The following is a 17,792-nucleotide window of genomic DNA, read 5'->3' as shown; positions in this document are numbered from 1 at the left end:
AAACATTCCCCACCCCCCTCAAACTCTCCGCCAGGACAATTGTTTGCAATATTCAGCATGTTTTCGCAAAAAACTCAAGTGTCTTATCTGCGTGATTGGGGTGTAATGTATTTAAGTGATGCCTTAATTTATTTGGCTTCATGCTGTCCACTGCCAACATTTTTAGATACAGTAAACATATCGGTCTTTCCTCATTTCCCACCGTAGTCACATTGAAGCCAAGCGCTACATCCGCTTTATCATATTTCTTCATCTTAGCTTTTGGGAGACTCATGTTTGTCTCAAGATCTCCGTCTCTCTCCTCTTTTCTTTTCATCCCTATTAAATATTTTTGCATGGTGTCTTTTAAGGGTGTGTTATCTCCACTTTATATCTCCTGCTCTGTGCTGTGTGCTATTATTTGGTGCAAAAAACCCCTACTCCCTGGGGCAAAAAAAGGACGGTCCCCAGGGTCACATGCCCCCCCCCCCCCGGCATCGCTCCATGCCCTCCTAGGGGGCCCCACCTCACTATTTGAGAAGCCCTGCTTTAAATGAACACCTGCCTCCTCCTCGCCCCTTTTCCAGGTGTGTAACATTGTGGCTGGCCAGCGGTGCATCAAGAAACTGACTGACAATCAGACGTCTACCATGATCAAAGCGACAGCACGGTCTGCTCCTGACAGGCAAGAAGAAATTAGTCGGTTGGTAAGTACCACTTCCTTTCGTGGAAACCATGCCAGAATGGGAGGCGGCCTTGTTTGCGCTAGTAGGAGGGTGGTGGGAAGCTCAGAGCTCAGGGATTGGCAAACATAATTCACCGCTACATCACGCAGTCCTAGGTGCTTGGGAAGCGCCCGACTGATGATGAAATACGAAATCCAGCATAGTGATCTCATTTGCTGTGTTGTATTGACATAATAATAATAATAATAATAATAATAATAATATTTAATAATAATAATATTTAATAATAATAATAATAATAAACAAACAAACAAACAAACAACATTTATTTATAATGCCCTTTTAACAAAGGGCATAACAGCATTTTGGCACACATTGCCCCCACAATCCAGGCCCTCATTTTACCCCCCTCGGAAGGATGGAAGGCTGAGTCATCCTTGAGCTGGTGGTGAGATTTGAACTGCTGACCTATAAGATCTACAGTCAGCTTTAGTGTCCTGCAGTACTGCACTTTACCCACTGGGCCACCCCGCCTCTCTGGTAGGCCTGGGGGAGGTCTAGCTTAGCGAAGACTCAGCCTCTCTGGAGCGAGGCGACAATGTGACTTACCACTGGTACAGGATAAGCATGCTGCTGTAGTGCCTTGATTATGGTGTGCTTTGCAGGGCCTTTCCAGGGGCAGGTGTTCCTGATAGTAGTGGACAGTTATTCCAAGTGGTTAGAAGTGGAACCGGTCTGGGGGTTTGTGGGAGTTGAAGTCTACCCATCCGAAAGCTCCAACATTGAGAAATACCACCTGTCAGTGATGGGCTGCACCTGGTACGGGTGGGATCGGTGATCTGTTAAAAAAAATGGAGATGTATGCATATCTCCACGTCCACGACATGTGTATGTGCATGCATGCGCAATATTTTGTTTCTTCGCATGCACCCGAAGCAAAATCTCACACGATTTCAGCAATTTTTGCAGATTTTTCACTTCTGTGCATGCGTGGAAATCACTCTGCTCATAAGATTTTGGAGATTTTTGCCAACTTTTTGCTTCTGTGCATGCGAATGCAGCGGGGGCACACACATGTGCTTGGCGGGAGTGCACACAGCAGGCCCCAGGAAGCACCGAGGAGGCGTACCAGTAGTGCTGGCGACGGCGGCCCTTCACTGCCGCCCTTGAGAGACTAGCTTGTTGGAAAACCTGAACCTCCCTTTGTCTTGCAGATGAAAAACGCCAGCTACAACCTGGACCCCTACATACAAGAGTTTGGCATAAAAGTGAAAGATGACATGACCGAAGTGACTGGGCGGGTCTTGCCAGCCCCAATTTTACAATACGGAGGCCGGGTGAGTAAGGAACCTCTGGGCTGCTTTTGTTCACAAGCACCACTGGAGCCTGAGATATTTATATACCGTACTATTGGGAGTATAAGACGCACCTTTGTTTTGGGGGAGGAAAATAGAGAAAGAATCTGCCTAGCAGGTATTCCTCTGGCTAGTGTTCTTAGTCTGGTCAGCTTCAGCACATTAATTTATCCCCGGGTTAGGGCTGAAAAAAAACCTTGAGAGGGAGAAGCAATGAAAACCAGCCTGCAAAGACTTAGGGCTGGAAAAAAACATCTTCGGAGTAGCAATGAATAAATCCTGCAAGCTGGGAATATTGTTAGTGCTGGGGAAAAAAAGCTTCATAAAAGCTACTTTCGGAGTACAGTGTTCCCTCGATTTTCTCGGGGGATGCGTTCCGAGACCGCCCGCGAAAGTCAAATTTCCGCGAAGTAGAGATGCGGAAGTAAATACACTATTTTTGGCTATGAACAGTATCACAAGCCTTCCCTTAACACTTTAAACCCCTAAATTACAATTTCCCATTCCCTTAGCAACCATTTAGATTATTACTCACCCTGTTTATTTATGAAAGTTTATTTTAAAAAAATATTTATTAAAGGCGGACAATGACATATGACGTCATTGGGCGAGAGAAACCGTGGTATGGGAGAAAAAACAGCGAAGTATTTTTTAATTAATATTTTTGAAAAACCGTGGTATAGACTTTTCACGAAGTTCGAACCCGCGAAAATCGAGGGAACACTGTATAAGACCCACCCAAATTTTCAGCCTCTTTTAGGGGAGAAAAGGTGTGTCTTATACTCCGAAAAATATTAACTCATATCAAACCATCATTCAGAAAATGGAGCATGTAGCTTTCTGAGAATCTTAGCCATGATCTTAGAAAAGATAAGAGAGGAGAAAGAAGTTTCTATTTCTCTAGAAGCATCTCTCTTTTTTTTAAGGACAAAATCATAGAATCATAGGGCCGGAAGCAGGGGTAGGCTGCTGGGAGTTTGCAGGGGTTCGTGAGAACCTCTAGCTAAGATTCTGTACAGTTCAGAGAACCCGCAAATCCCACTCCTTGCTGGTCCTACCCATCCGCCCCACCCCTCCCAGGACTCCCCTGAACCAATTTTAGATGCAGGTAAATGCAGAGGGTGCACAGAGGCTTGGGTAGGGCAAAAAACGGGCCTACCAGACGTTCGGGAAGCCTGGAAATATTTTGGGCCTCTGGAGCCTGGGTGGGCTTGTTTTTGTGCCTCTGGAGCCCAGGGAGGGCAAAAGTGCCCTCACCGCCGCCGCCCTGTAGTACAGGAGGACGACTAGGCCACGTCCACCGAGAAACCAGGCAGAGAACCCTTCGCTAAAATTTTTGAAGCCCACCCCTGACTGGAAGGCCTCCTAGTCCAGGGCTCCCCAATGTCCGGGCCGCAACCCACTACTGGGGATTGAGCTGTTCAAAACCGGGTCACAGAAGTGATTGGTGAGCGTGTGCTCATCCTCACTTGCACGAGCAGCGGGACAGCGCGGACTCTATTCGCATGAGTGGCACCATCCTCTCCATCCCGTCGGTCCCCAAAGCTGGAAAATTTGGGAGCTGTGTCCAATTCTCTTAGTCAAGGCAGAAGTCTTATGCTCTCCCAGTCAAATGTCTGGTCTATTTTTGAAAAACTTTATTTATGGAATACCCCCAACCACAGAAGGCAAACTACCCCTCCTTCCCACCAACCCAAAATCTGGATCTTTGAGGTATGGGTTTTGTCAGGAATAGGATCCCACAATAAGCTACAGGTAAGAAGATTTATTGCTCAGGCCTACACACAAGAATCTGCTAACAAAATTGGGTCTAGATATGAGTCAGTGGAATTCAAGGGGGCTGTACTTAGAAACATAGAAACATAGAAGATTGACGGCAGAAAAAGACCTAATGGTCCATCTAGTCTGCCCTTGCACTATTTCCTGTATTTTATCTTAGGATGGATATATGTTTATCCTAGGCATGTTTAAATTCAGTGACTGTGAATTTACCAACCACGTCTGCTGGAAGTTTGTTCCAAGCATCTACTACTCTTTCAGTAAAATAATATTTTCTCACGTTACTTCCAATTTCCCCCCCAACTAACCTCAGATTGTGCTCCCTTGTTCTTGTGTTCACTTTCCTATTAAAAGCACTTCCCTCCTGAACCTTATTTAACCCTTTAACATATTTAAATGTTTATATCATGTCCCCCCTTTTCCTTTTGTCCTCCAGACTATACAGATTGAGTTCATTAATTCTTTCCTGATAAGTTTTATGATTAAAACCTTCCACCATTCTTGTAGCCCGTCTTTGGATCTGTTCAATTTTGTCAATATCTTTTTGTAGGTGAGGTCTCCAGAACTGAACACAGTATTCCAAATGTGGTTTCACCAGCACTCTATACAGCAGGATCACAATCTCCCTCTTCCTGCTTGTTATACCTCTAGCTATGCAGCCAAGTATTCTACTTGCTTTCCCTACCGCCTGACCGCACTGTTCACCCATTTTGAGACTGTCAGAAATCACTACCCCTAAATCCTTCTCTTGTGAAGTTTTTGCTAACACAGAACTGCCAATACAGTACTCAGATTGAGGATTCCTTTTGCCCAAGTGCATTATTTTACATTTGGAAACATTAAACTGCAGTTTCCATTGCTTTGACCATTTATCTAGTAAAGCTAAATCATTTGCCATATTACAGACTTGGATCACTTGTGGCAATGTTAGGACTCCAGGCTAATTCCTCTCTTGACGCCGCCCTAGGCTCTGCCTCTTCTTCTCCTACTTATTTTTTTTTTAAAAACCCACACATTTCCTCCCCCGCAGAATCGTGCCATCGCCACGCCCAACCAGGGGGTCTGGGATATGCGAGGGAAGCAGTTCTACAATGGGATCGAGATCAAAGTGTGGGCCATCGCGTGCTTTGCCCCTCAGAAGCAGTGCAGAGAAGAAGTGCTAAAGTAAGTGTGTGGCGCACATGAGAGCGGGTAAGAAATGAAAGAACACCTAGAACTGTGATGGGGAACTTATGGCAACGTGCCACAGGTGGATCACGGAGCAATATCTGAGGGCACTGAAGCTGCTGGAGCCTGTGGATGGCGAAAAACAGATTCCAGCTGATTTTCAGCTTTCCAGAGAGCTCCAGGAATGTCGTTTTCACCTTCCCCAGGCTTTAGGAAAGCCTCCGGAACCTATGAATGGTGAAAAATGGACTCCATGGGCCGACAGGAAGTTCAGAAATGAACTTCCTGTTTGGCTGTTGGGCCTCCAGCGGCTTCAGTGCACCCTCTGCACATGCGTGGCAGTGGGGGTAACATGGGGTTGTATATGCATGCGTGGGGTGAGGACATTGCATTACAGTGATCCCTCTATTATCGTGAGGGTTCCGTTCCAAGACCCCTCGCGATAATCGATTTTTCGCGATGTAGGGTTGCGGAAGTAAAAACACCATCTGCGCATGCGCGCCCTTTTTTTTCTACGGCCGCGCATGCGTAGATGGTGGAGTTTGCGTTCCCCGCCGCCCACGCAAAGGGGAAACCCCGATTCGGCTCCTCGCTGCTGCTGCGCTACTGAGCAGATCAGCTGCTGGGCGGCCGAAGGAACCTTCCCTGGGTCTTCCCCCTCTTGCTGGCGGGCGGGCGAGCGGCGGGCATCAGCGAGGAGCCGGGGTTTCCCCTTTGCGTGGGCGGCCGGGAAGACCCAGGTTGGGGGTTCGGGGGGGTGCTGGGAAGCCCCCCAGGCCGGCTGCGACCTTTTAAAATAGCCGCGCCGCTTCCCAGCTGAGTCCTGAAGCCAAACGCGGAAGTTCGCCTTTGGCGTTTGGCTTCAGGACTCAGCTGGGAAGCGGCGCGGCTGTTTTAAAAGGTCGCAGCCGGCCTGGGGGGCTTCCCAGCACCCCCTCGAACCCGGGTTGCGGGTTCGGGGGGGTGCTGGGAAGCCCCCCAGGCCGGCTGCGACCTTTTAAAACAGCCGCGCCGCTTCCCAGCTGACTCCCGAAGCCAAACGTGGAAGTGGTTTTTTAAAAAATTAATATTTTTTTTTAAATCGCGATATAGCGTTTCACAAAGATCGAGATCACGAAACTTGAGGGATCACTGTATAGGTGTGGGCACACGCCTATCGAGTGCAGCCCAAGCAAAAAAAGGTTCACCATTACTGGTCTAGAAGGACCAGAAAGAATTGACCTCATCAGCTCACGCCAAGCCTGGAGTGTACCCCCTGTTTTAAAAAGCTGGGCAGGTTTGAGCTGCATAAAAAGGTGGTTTGGGGGAAATTATATAGTTGGATAGAAAAGGAAAAAAAAATTGAACTAACATCTAAGAAAAAGAATGAATCGATAAAAACAGAATTGTAACGTATTAAGCTAATTCATTTTGTGTTTTATCTGTTTGTTTGTTTGTTTATTTGTTTTATTAATTAATTAATTAATTAATTAATTAATTAATTAGATTTGTATGCCGCCCCTCTCCGTAGACTCGGGGCGGCTAACAAACATTTGGGAAGTTACTTTCCCTGGCTCATTTTGAATTTTCAATCGGAGAGCTTTTCATCATTTTTTATTTATAGTTATATTAACGTGCTGCTTTGCATTTTTTACCTTTTAAAATATTTGTCCTTAAATTTTATTTATTTGTTCTTTCCTCTAGCCAATCATAAATTTCCCCCCATATCCTATAGTATTCTGAATCGTCTTTCCCTTCTAGCTTTTTTGACAGCCTGTCCATCTCTGCGCAATCCATCACCTTTTTAATTGTCATCCCTTCTTCTGGTATTTTATCAGATTTCCATTGTTGATCATATACTATCCTTGCAGCTGTAAGGATATGAATAATCAAATATCTTACTTCTTTTTTTAACTTTCTTATTGAAAATACCCAGTAAATATAATTCTGGTTTTTCCCCCCAGTTCTTCCTTTGTTCAGCTACTTTATTCTAATAATTTTGACCTCTGAACAGGTCAAAAGGGTGGGAACAGTATGGATCTCGGTGGTGGTGGGGGGAGTAGGTTCCAAAGAGCCGGGGCCACCACAGAGAAGGCCCTCCCCCGCAGGGCTGCCAGCCAGCACTCTTTTGTCAATGGGACCCCAAGAAGGCCAACTTTGTGGGAACTAGTTGATCTCTGGGAGGTAAATAGTCTGGTCCTAAGCCATGTAGGACTTTATAGATAGTAACCAACACCTTGAATTGTATTTTATTTATTTAATTGGATTTGTATGCCACCCCTTTCTGAGGACTCGGGGCGGCTCACAGCATGTACAAAAAACAGAACAAATAATATGAATCCAAATCCACATTAAAAAAACAACCATCAAATTTAATTAAAAAAGAAACCCTATGAAACAAATCAGTCAACAATCATACTTAAAAACATTCATTGGTCAGGGGGAAGATCTAAAAAACCCAAGCCTGGCAGCAAAGTTGAATTTTTAAACTCTTTCGGAAGGCAAGGAGGGTGGGTGCAGTGTGGATCTCCCGGGGAGGGGGGGGGGGCTGATTCCAGAGGGTTGGGGCTCCCACAGAGAAGGCTCTTCCCCTAGGTCCCACCAGCTGGCATTGTTTGGTCGACGGGACCCTAAGGAGACCAACTCTGTGGGACCTCACCGGTCGCTGGGATTCGTGCAGCAGAAGGCGGTCTCGGAGATAATCTGGTCCTATGCCATGTAGGGCTTTATAGGTCATAACCAACACTTTGAATTGTGCCCGGAAACTGATCGGTAGCCAATGCAGTCCACGGAGGGATGGCGAGATGAGGGCATTTCTTGGAAGGCCCAAGACGGCTCGCGCGGCTGCATTTTGGACAAGTTTATTTATTTATTTATTTATTTTATTTATTTATTTATTCAATTTTTATGCCGCCCTTCTCCTTAGACTCAGGGCGGCTTACAACATGTTAGCAATAGCACTTTTTTTAATAGAGAAAGGCTATTGCCCCCACATTCCGGGTCCTCATTTTACCCACCTCGGAAGGATGGAAGGCTGAGTCAACCTTGAGCCGGTGATGAGATTTGAACCGCTAACCTTCAGATCTACAAGTCAGCTCCAGTGGCCTGCAGTACAGCACTCTACCTGCTGCGCCACCCCGGCTCATTGAAGTTGAAGTTGAGAATCTGGTCTTATGCCATGTAGGGCTTTATAGGTCATTTTATAGTTATAGTTTATAGTTCATTAGATTTGTATGCTAGTTTATAGTTTATTAGATTTTCGTCATACAAATAGTAACTGCTGGCCATTTCCATAGCCATAACTACCCTGTTCCATTGTGAGTGGTTGCATGTCAGTTGTTGTTCTGTCTGGGTGCCCCCAGACTTCAACACCAACTGGAAAAAGCAGCCAGACATGCTGGTAAAAGCAAAAGCACTTTATAGTTTGAAAAATAAACACAGAGAAAAACCTGTTCTTCCCAACAGGCAGGCTATGAGACTTCACAGCAGAGTCCTGATGGCCAGACAATACAGCAGACTTCTTGCTGGCACACCCACCACTGTAGAGAATAAGACCCACACCTTTTTCCCCCAAGGTTTCAGTATTCAAAGTCACAAACCAGAATTCCAAGACGCCAAAGATCACAGCCAGGTCCCAGGACTCCCAAAGATAATACTCCACAAGCCAGGAAGGGTGGGTCTGCCTTTTCAGCCTTTCCAGAGAGCACCACACCCAAACCCAGCTGTTGCCTCTTTAGTGCTGAAAGTACCTGGCTAATTGTCCCCTTTGTTGTGTTGCTCTTTTCTGCAACAGAAAAGATCGATTATTGCTTGTGCATTTTCATCTAAGGAATCCAGGCTGCTTGCTGGGGAGAGCTCCCCCGAGGGGGACTCTGGCTGTCCTCCCTCTCCCTCAGCCTGAGATTCCTCCTCCCCGTCTGCCTGAACCTCCTGTTCCTCATCCTCCCCCTCTGAGCAGGAAGCCGGCAGAGGATCAGCCGTTCCCTGAGGGGCCTCAGACGGAATCACAACAGTTGTGAACGATTCACTTGCACTCTTCTGATCTGGCTTTCTGTTGTCTTTGCATAGGAACTTTACGGACCAGCTGCGCAAAATTTCTAAGGACGCAGGGATGCCAATCCAGGGCCAGCCTTGCTTCTGTAAATATGCCCAAGGTGCTGACAGTGTGGAGCCCATGTTCCGACACCTTAAAAACACATATTCAGGACTCCAGCTCATCATCGTCATCTTGCCGGGCAAGACCCCCGTGTATGGTATGTCATCCGAATGGGTGTCAGGAAGAGCGTTTGAGAAGTCTTCATTTACCACCAGTAGTGGGGTTGCTGTTGGTACGGTAGAGCAGTGTTTTTCAACCAGTGTGCCGTGGCACACTAGTGTGCCGCGAGACATGGTCAGGTGTGCCGCGAAGCTCAGAGAGAAAGAAAGCAAGAGAGAGAGAAAGAAAGACAGAAAGAAAGCAAGAGAGAGAGAAAGCAAGAGAGAAAGAAAGAGAGAGAGAAAGAAAACAAGAGAGAAAGAAAGCAAGAGAGAAAGAGAAGAAGAGAAAGAAAGAGAGGGAGAAAGAGAGAGAAAGAAAGCAAGAGAGAGAGAGAGGGAAGGAGAGAGAGAGAAAGACATAGAGGGACGTAGGGAGGGAGAGAGAAAGAGAGCAAAAAAGAGAGGAAGGAAGGAAGAGAAAGAAAGGGAGAGAGGGAGAGAGAAAGAAAGAGGAAGGGAGGGAGAAAAAGAGGGAAGGAGAAAGGAATAGAGCGAAAGGGAGGAAGAGAGAGAGAGAATTTTTTTGTCCAAACTTTTTTTAGGGCCCCCCCCCCGGTTCAATGTGCCCCAGGGTTTTGTAAATGTAAAAAATGTGCCGCGGCTCAAAAAAGGTTGAAAATCACTGCGGTAGAGGACGGGGCACCGGTAGCGGCTGCCAGATTGTCCAATTTGCGCGCGGCCGCTACGGTGCCAGTCTTAGGGGCGCCGCTATCTTTTTTCCGTATTTTTGCTTTGTGTGCATGCACAGGTGCAAAATCTTGCAAGCGGACACATGCGTGAGATATCGGAGATTTTTTGCTCCTGCGCATGCACGGAAGCAAATAAAATGCAAGCACACGTGCGCCCCTTCACAAGATTTTGCTTCCTGCCTATGCACACGAAGCAAAAATACGGGAAAAAGGTGGTGGCGCCTCTGGGACTGGCACTGTAGCAGCCGTTCGCAAATTGCTTCCTGTGTATGCACACAAGAGAATCGAAGCTGCGTGCGCAGTGCACCAATAGTGGCGGTAATGCCAATCCGCCCTTATTTACCATCTACCTGTTCTGGCTGTGGAATTCTGGGAGTTGAAGTCCACACATCGTAAAAGTTGCCAAGGTTAAGAAGCACTGCATTAATCTAACCCGGGGTAGGCAAAGTTGGCTCTTCTATGACTTGTGGACTTCAACTCCCAGAATTCCTGAGCCAATCATGCGAAGCTCAGGAATTCTGGGAGTTGAAGTCCACATGTCATAGAAGAGCCAACTTTGCCTACCCCTGTTCTAACCAACTTGTAGCATTAAAAAGTTTGGAACATCTCAATAATTCTCTGTTCCTTATGGTTTTGATTTTATTCTCCACCTAGTTAATTGAGGTCTTCCTAAAGCAGCCCCCCCCCCCCCAAACTTGGCAACTTTAATATTTGTGGATTTCAGCTCCCAGAATTCTCTAGCCAGTTTGTTCTGAAACCAGTTATGAACACAACAAACACACTGTTTGAATGAACTTCAAGAATAACTGGCTTAGCAGTGGAAACACACACACACACACACACACAAATAAAAAAGCAATCCTTTCTTGCAAAAAGTCAGCTGTCAATTAATCTTCATTAACTCAGTTCAAACTGTCTTAATTCAAAGCAATGCAAGTAGTTCTTGCTATCTCACATAGTTTCCAAAGGCTTGGCAAAATGCCCAGCAGCCTTCCACCATAAGAAATCCGAAGCAGAGATACAGGGATTCACAAGACAATTCACAACACACACATAAGACTAAACTATTGTTTCCTGCAGCTATTCAGCTGCCTCTACTGTTCAGCTGCCTCTACCCTACTCTCTACTAGGGGAGTGGCCAATTAGCCCCCAGTCTTATTCTAAAGGAGGCCTCCTCTAGAGTAACCATTCCTGTCTCTTGGCAACCCTACACGCTCGTGCATCAAGAAGAGGAGAAGACTCTTCTTCCTCACCGCTGCTTTGAGATGCTGGAGGTTCCCAAGGCCCTGGCTGAACCTCTGCCTCTGGCACCAAATCCTCACCATCCTCCCCACTATCTGAGTTGCAAAGTTGTGCCAGTTGCAAAGACTGCTGGCACATCACCAAGTCGATCTGAACAGGGTCCGCAATCAGTTGCACAGGATGCTGGCAGGCCACCACACAGCTATGCTGGCTGGAGAATTCTGGGAGTTGAAGTCCACAAGTCTTAAAGTTGCCAAGTTTGAAGACCTCTGTCTTAAAGGGATCTGCTTCCGCTAAACAGGAACCATTCTTTTATGAAGACTGCCGATCTCTGATGCTCTACTCTTTCCCTGCAGCGGAGGTGAAGCGTGTAGGGGACACCCTTCTGGGCATGGCCACTCAGTGTGTGCAGGTCAAAAATGTGGTGAAGACGTCTCCCCAGACTCTTTCCAACCTTTGTCTCAAGATCAACGTGAAACTTGGAGGAATTAACAATATCTTGGTGCCCCATCAGCGGTACGTATTGCTCAGGTGTGAAGGGAGGCCACTTTCTTTGCTCCTACTCCATACTTTGTATGCCGCCCCGAGTCTATGGAGAGGGCGGCATACAAATCAGATAGATAGATAGATAGATAGATAGATAGATAGATAGATAGATAGATAGATAGATAGATAGATAGATAGATAGATAGATAGATAGATTAGATAGATTAGATAGATAGATAGATAGATAGATAGATAGATAGATTAGATAGATTAGATAGATAGATAGATAGATTAGATAGATAGATAGTTAGATAGATAGATAGATTAGATAGATAGATAGATAGATAGATTAGATAGATAGATAGATAGATTAGATAGATTAGATAGATAGATAGATAGATAGATAGATAGATAGATAGATAGATAGATTAGATAGATTAGATAGATAGATAGATAGATAGATAGATAGATTAGATAGATAGATAGATAGATAGATAGATAGATTAGATAGATAGATAGATTAGATAGACAGATAGACAGATAGATAGATAGATTAGATAGATAGATTAGATAGATAGATAGATAGATAGATTAGATAGATAGATAGATAGATAGATTAGATAGATAGATAGATAGATAGATAGATAGATAGATAGATAGATTAGATAGATAGATAGATAGATTAGATAGATTAGATAGATAGATAGATAGATAGATAGATAGATAGATAGATAGATAGATAGATAGATAAAAAATACTTTTACGAGAGTTATGTGGAAAGTAAGGCACATATCTCTCGTGGGGAAGGTTCATGGGGGAAGTTGGTATTACTATCATGTAGCGGGAAGCCAGCGGAAGAGAACGAGCAGGGCCAGTGGTCAGTAGATCATATATTGGCGTTGTGGTGAAGGTTAGAGATGAGCATCCTCATTCCGTTTCCCTCCAAGTGCTGTAATATGTTCCCTGAATGCTAAGGGCATGAACGCTGCTGCGATGGGTGCCCAGGATTTGTGCGTGATGAGTGCCCAAGATTTTTCTCAACGATTGTTGAGTTTTCAATTTTTTGGCTGAAGAGAGAATTATTATTATTATTATTATTATTATTATTATTATTATTATTATTATTTAGATTTGTATGCCGCCCCTCTCTGAAGACTCGGGGCGGCTAACAACAGTAAAAAAGACAATGTAAACAAATCTAATATTAAAAATAATCTAAAAAACCCCAATTTAAAGAACAAATCATACATACAAGCATACCATGTATAAATTCTATAAGCCTAGGGGGAAGTGAAATTTCAATTCCCCCATGCCTGACGACAGAGGTGGGTTTTAAGGAGCTTGCGAAAGGCAAGGAGAGTGGGGGCAACTCTGATATCTGGGGGGAGTTGGTTCCAAAGGGTCGGGGCCGCCACAGAGGAGGCTCTTACCCTGGGTCCTGCCAAACAACATTGTTTAATCGACGGGACACGGAGAAGGCCAACTCTGTGGGACCTTATTGGACGCTGGGATTCGTGCGGCAGAAGGCGGTCCCGGAGATACTCTGGTCCAGTGCCATGAAGGGCTTTATAGGTCATAACCAATACTTTGAATTGTGACCGGAAACTGATCGGCAACCAGTGCAGACTATGGAGTGTTGGTGTAACATGGGCATATTTAGGGAAGCCCATGATTGCTCTTGCAGCTGCATTCTGCACGATCTGAAGTTTCCGAACACTCTTCAAAGGTAGCCCCATGTAGAGAGCATTATAGTAGTCGAGCCTCGAGGTGATGAGGGCATGAGTGACTGTGAGCAGTGACTCCTGGTCCAAATATGGCCGCAACTGGTGCACCAGGTGAACCTGGGCAAACGCCCCCCTCGCCACAGCTGAAAGATGTTTCTCTAATGTGAGCTGTGGGTCGAGGAGGATGCCCAACTTGCGGACCCTCTCTGAGTGGGTTAGTGATTCCCCCCCCAGGGTAATGGACGGACAGATGGAATTGTCCTTGGGAGGCAAAATCCACAGCCACTCCGTCTTATCCGGGTTGAGTTTGAGTCTGTTGACACCCATCCAGACCCCAACAGCCTCCAGGCACCGGCACATCACTTCCACTGCTTCGCTGACTGGACAAGCGGTGGAGATGTAAAGCTGGGTATCATCTGCATATCGATGATACCTCACCCCATGCCCTTGGATGGTCTCCCCCAGCGGTTTCATGTAGATATTAAATAGCCTTTGTTGATTTTGTGTGCTTCAGTAAGCATCTTGGGCACCCATCGCAGCACTATTGTGTTCTCTCTCTCTTTGTCTTTTGAACTCCCATGTCCTTTATAAAAATAGACTATGAATTGCTGAGGTTTGGTCATAAATAGGTCTTTTTGGTGCTGTTGTTGCTTGGAACGGTCACTAAAGACATGGTTGTCAGTCAAAAGCTACCTGTAGTATCTACGCTCAGTCATCTGAGAACCCTCTTAGGCCTTTGCATTAAGATTCCTGCTTCATGTTTCCCCTAGATCTGCCGTTTTTCAACAGCCGGTTATATTCCTGGGAGCTGATGTGACTCATCCTCCAGCTGGGGATGGAAAAAAGCCCTCCATAACAGCTGTAAGTTCCCTTTTCGGAAGTTGTGGCCTTGAACAAAACAAAGATAACGAATTTCCGTGAAGTAGAGGAAAGATATTTTTTAATGTATTTAACGAGTATTTGGACTTTTAAAACCCACCCTGTGCATTAAACAGTCGTTCTATAATGTTTCTCAGCTAGAACTACATGTGATATCCTACCCTGTTTCCCCGATAGTAAGACACCCCCGATTGTAAGACGTATGGGGGGTTTCAGGGGGGTCGGCTAATATAAGCCGTACCCCGAAAGTAAGACATATGTCTTACTTTCGGGGAAACACGGGGGTATTGCCGCCTCCCTCTCATCTAGCTGGACCTGGAGAGCGAGAAGGCGGCGAGGGCGAGGAAGGCGCTTGGGAGCGGCGCGGCGGGGAAAGCAGCGGGGGCAGGGGCCGCCTCCCTCCCTCCTTCCTTCCCAGCTGGCAGTGCACTCCAGGCCTCGCCGGCCGGCCGGCTCCCTCCCCGTCTGTTTATGTCTTTTTCTGACTCCAGCGCTACCTTCCTGCTCAACGAGGTAACTTAACGGGCACCGCGCAGCCGCCGCCGTTGCCATCGCCTCTCATCTAGCTGGACCTGGAGAGCGAGAAGGCGGCGGCGGCGAGGGCGAGGAAGGCGCTTGGGAGCGGCGCGGCGGGGAAAGCAGCGGGGGCTGGGGCCGCCTCCCTCCCTCCTTCCTTCCTAGTTGGCAGTGCACTCCGGGCCTCGCCGGCCGGCTGGCTCCCTCCCCGTCTGTCTATGTCTTTTTCTGACTCCAGCGCGCACCGTTTTTTCCAATATAAGACATACCCCGAAAGTAAGACATAGTGGGGCTTTTGGGGATAAAAAGAAAGTAAGACACTGTCTTACTTTCGGGGAAACACGGTACCAGTTTCTTTAATAGAGTACAGTAGGACTGTAGAAGAATTTTATGAATTTTTAATGGATTTAAATTTTTTAATGGATTTAATGGATTTAAGCCCCCTTTGAAAACCCATGAAATAGCGAATCCGCGAAAGATGAACTGTGAAGTAGCGAGGGATTACTGTAAAAGTTTGAGATCCACCTAACACCTGTTGCCTCCCTCTTTTGCTGTGAGCGAGTCATAGACGTTGCCTCTTTGTTGATGGCAGGTGGTGGGTAGCATGGATGCCCACCCAAGCCGCTACTGTGCCACGGTCCGGGTACAGCGGCCACGCCAGGAAATCATCGAAGACCTTTCCTACATGGTTCGAGAACTCCTCATCCAGTTCTACAAGTCCACACGCTTCAAACCGACACGCATTATCTTCTACCGAGATGGTGTTCCTGAAGGACAGCTGCCACAGGTGAGGAAGACTTCTCCTGGCTGACCAGAGATGGGATTCAGCAGGTTCTGACCAGTTCTGGAGAACCGGTAGAGCAGTGTTTTTCAACCAGTGTGCCGCGGCACACTAGTGTGCCGTGAGACATGGTCAGGTGTGCCGCGAAGCTCAGAGAGAGAAAGAAAACAAGAGAGAGAGAAAGAGAGAGAGAGCGCGCAAGAGGGAGAGAAAGAAAACAAGAGAGAAAGAGAGAGTTAGAGAAAGAAAGAGAGCAAGAGTGAGAAAGAAAGCAAGAGAGAGAAAAAGAAAGAGAGAGCAAGAGAGAAAGAAAGAAAGAGAGAGACAGAGAGAAAGACAGGGAGGGACGGTGAGAGAGAGAAAGACATAGAGGGAGGTAGGGAGGGAGAGAGAAAGAGAGCAAAAAAGAGGAAAGAAGGAAGAGAAAAAGAAAGAGGGATGGAGAGAGAGATAGAAAAAAGAGGGAGAGAAAGAGGGAGGGAGAGAGAAATAGAGCGAAAGGGAGGAAGAGAGAAAGAGAGAATTTTTTTGTCCAAACTTTTTTTAGCCCCCCCCCCCCCCAATGTGCCCCCTGGTTTTGTAAATCTAAAAAATGTGCCGCGGCTCAAAAAAGGTTGAAAATCACTGCGGTAGAGGACATTTTGAGCAGTTCAAAGAACCAGCAAATGCCGTCTCTGACTGGCCCCGACCTCATCTATTCTCTGCCTCCCGAGTCCCAGCTGATTGAGAGGAAATGGAGATTTTGCAGTATCTTTCTCCCTAGAAGCACTGCCCTAACCAGAGGAAATGGCAGAGATTGATTGGATTGGATTGGATTTGTATGCCGCTCCTCTCCGTAGACTCAGGGCGGCTAACAACAGTAGTAAACAGCATATGACAATCCAATATAAACAGTTAAAAGCCCCTATTGTAAAACCAACATACATACAGACATACCATGCATAAAATTGTAAAGGCCTAGGGGGAAAGAGTATCTCAGTTCCCCCATGCCTGGAGGCAGAGGTGGGTTTTAAGAAGCTTACGAAAGGCAAGAAGGGTGGGAGCAATTCTAATCTCTGGGGGGAGTTGGTTCCAGAGGGTCGGGGCCGCCACAGAGAAGGCTCTTCCCCTGGGTCCCGCCAAGCGACATTGTTTAGTTGACGGGACCCGGAGAAGGCCAACTCTGTGGGACCTAACTGGTTGCTGGAATTTGTGCAGCAGAAGGCGGTCCCTGAGATAATCTGGTCTGGTGCCATGGAGGGCTTTATAGGTCATAACCAACACTTTGAATTGTGACCGGAAACTGATCGGCAACCAGTGCAGACTGCGGAGTGTTGGTGTAACATGGGCTTGGCTCTGCATGCAGTTAAATGGATGCAGAGGGCTTATTTTCAGAGGAGGGGTGGGGGTTTGGGGGGGGGGAAGGCTTATTATCTGGGCAGGTCTTATTTTGGGGGAAAGACGGTATTGTTTTCGTTCCTTCCTCAGATCCTCCACTATGAGCTTCTGGCCATCCGGGATGCCTGCATCAAATTGGAGAAGGATTACCAGCCGGGCATCACCTACATTGTTGTTCAGAAAAGACATCACACTCGCCTCTTCTGTGCAGACAAGAATGAGAGGGTGAGACTCAAAGATGGGTACCGTGTGTGTGTGTGTGTGTGTGTGTCAGAGGTGGGTTTCAGCAGGTTCTGACCAGTTCTGGACAACCGATAGCGGAGATTTCGGGTAGTTCGGCCGGCCAGGAAGGACGTCTTTGTGACGTCAAAGCTCCGCCCGTGGAATTCCCTATTGGGATTCCCCACCTCCTTTCCAGCCTCCCGACCGGCCCGACAGCTCCGCGGCTCTTTTAAAAAGCTAACAGCCAGGCGGCGGGGCTTCTCAGCGTCCTCCTGAACCCGAACGCCGACCCCGAACTTTTGCCGAACTTCCGGGTTCGGCGTTCGGGAGGATGCCGAGAAGCCCCACGGCTGTTTCAAAAGGCGACAGCCGGGCGGCGGGGCTTCTTGGCGGCCTCCCGAACGCCAAACCCGGAAGTTCGGCAAAAGTTCGGGTTTGGCGTTCGGGTTCGGGAAGATGCCGAGAAGCCCCCCGGCTGTTTCAAAAGGTGACAGCTGGGCAGCGGCGTTTTTTTGCGGGTATTAATTAATTTTACATTGTTTCCTATGGGAAACAAGGTTTCGTCTTACAAACTTTTCACCTTATGAACCTCCTCCGGGAACCAATTAAGTTCGTAAGATGAGGTATTACTGTATTCCCTTTTTCTATTTATAATAAAACATAAACATCTTAAC

At 46.8% G+C, this 17,792-nt stretch overlaps 1 protein-coding gene across 2 annotated transcripts in view; it reads left to right on the top strand.

Moving 5' to 3' along the window:
- AGO1 (argonaute RISC component 1) overlaps positions 1-17,792 on the top strand; it is a 136,379-nt gene that overhangs the window by 113,370 nt on the left and 5,217 nt on the right. For both annotated transcript variants that reach the window (XM_070764751.1, XM_070764752.1), the window contains exons 9-16: positions 567-686; positions 1,880-2,002; positions 4,830-4,963; positions 9,014-9,198; positions 11,490-11,649; positions 14,114-14,204; positions 15,331-15,525; positions 16,987-17,121. In XM_070764751.1, the coding sequence (XP_070620852.1) occupies positions 567-686; positions 1,880-2,002; positions 4,830-4,963; positions 9,014-9,198; positions 11,490-11,649; positions 14,114-14,204; positions 15,331-15,525; positions 16,987-17,121 (1,143 nt within the window). The remainder of the gene's footprint in view (positions 1-566; positions 687-1,879; positions 2,003-4,829; positions 4,964-9,013; positions 9,199-11,489; positions 11,650-14,113; positions 14,205-15,330; positions 15,526-16,986; positions 17,122-17,792) is intronic.

The sequence above is a fragment of the Erythrolamprus reginae genome, chromosome 11 (genome assembly GCF_031021105.1).
Source record: "Erythrolamprus reginae isolate rEryReg1 chromosome 11, rEryReg1.hap1, whole genome shotgun sequence".
Classification (NCBI taxonomy): Eukaryota; Metazoa; Chordata; class Lepidosauria; order Squamata; family Dipsadidae; genus Erythrolamprus; species Erythrolamprus reginae.
The sequence above is the reverse complement of the archived record's forward strand: the minus strand, read 5'-3'. Positions and strand labels throughout refer to the sequence as shown.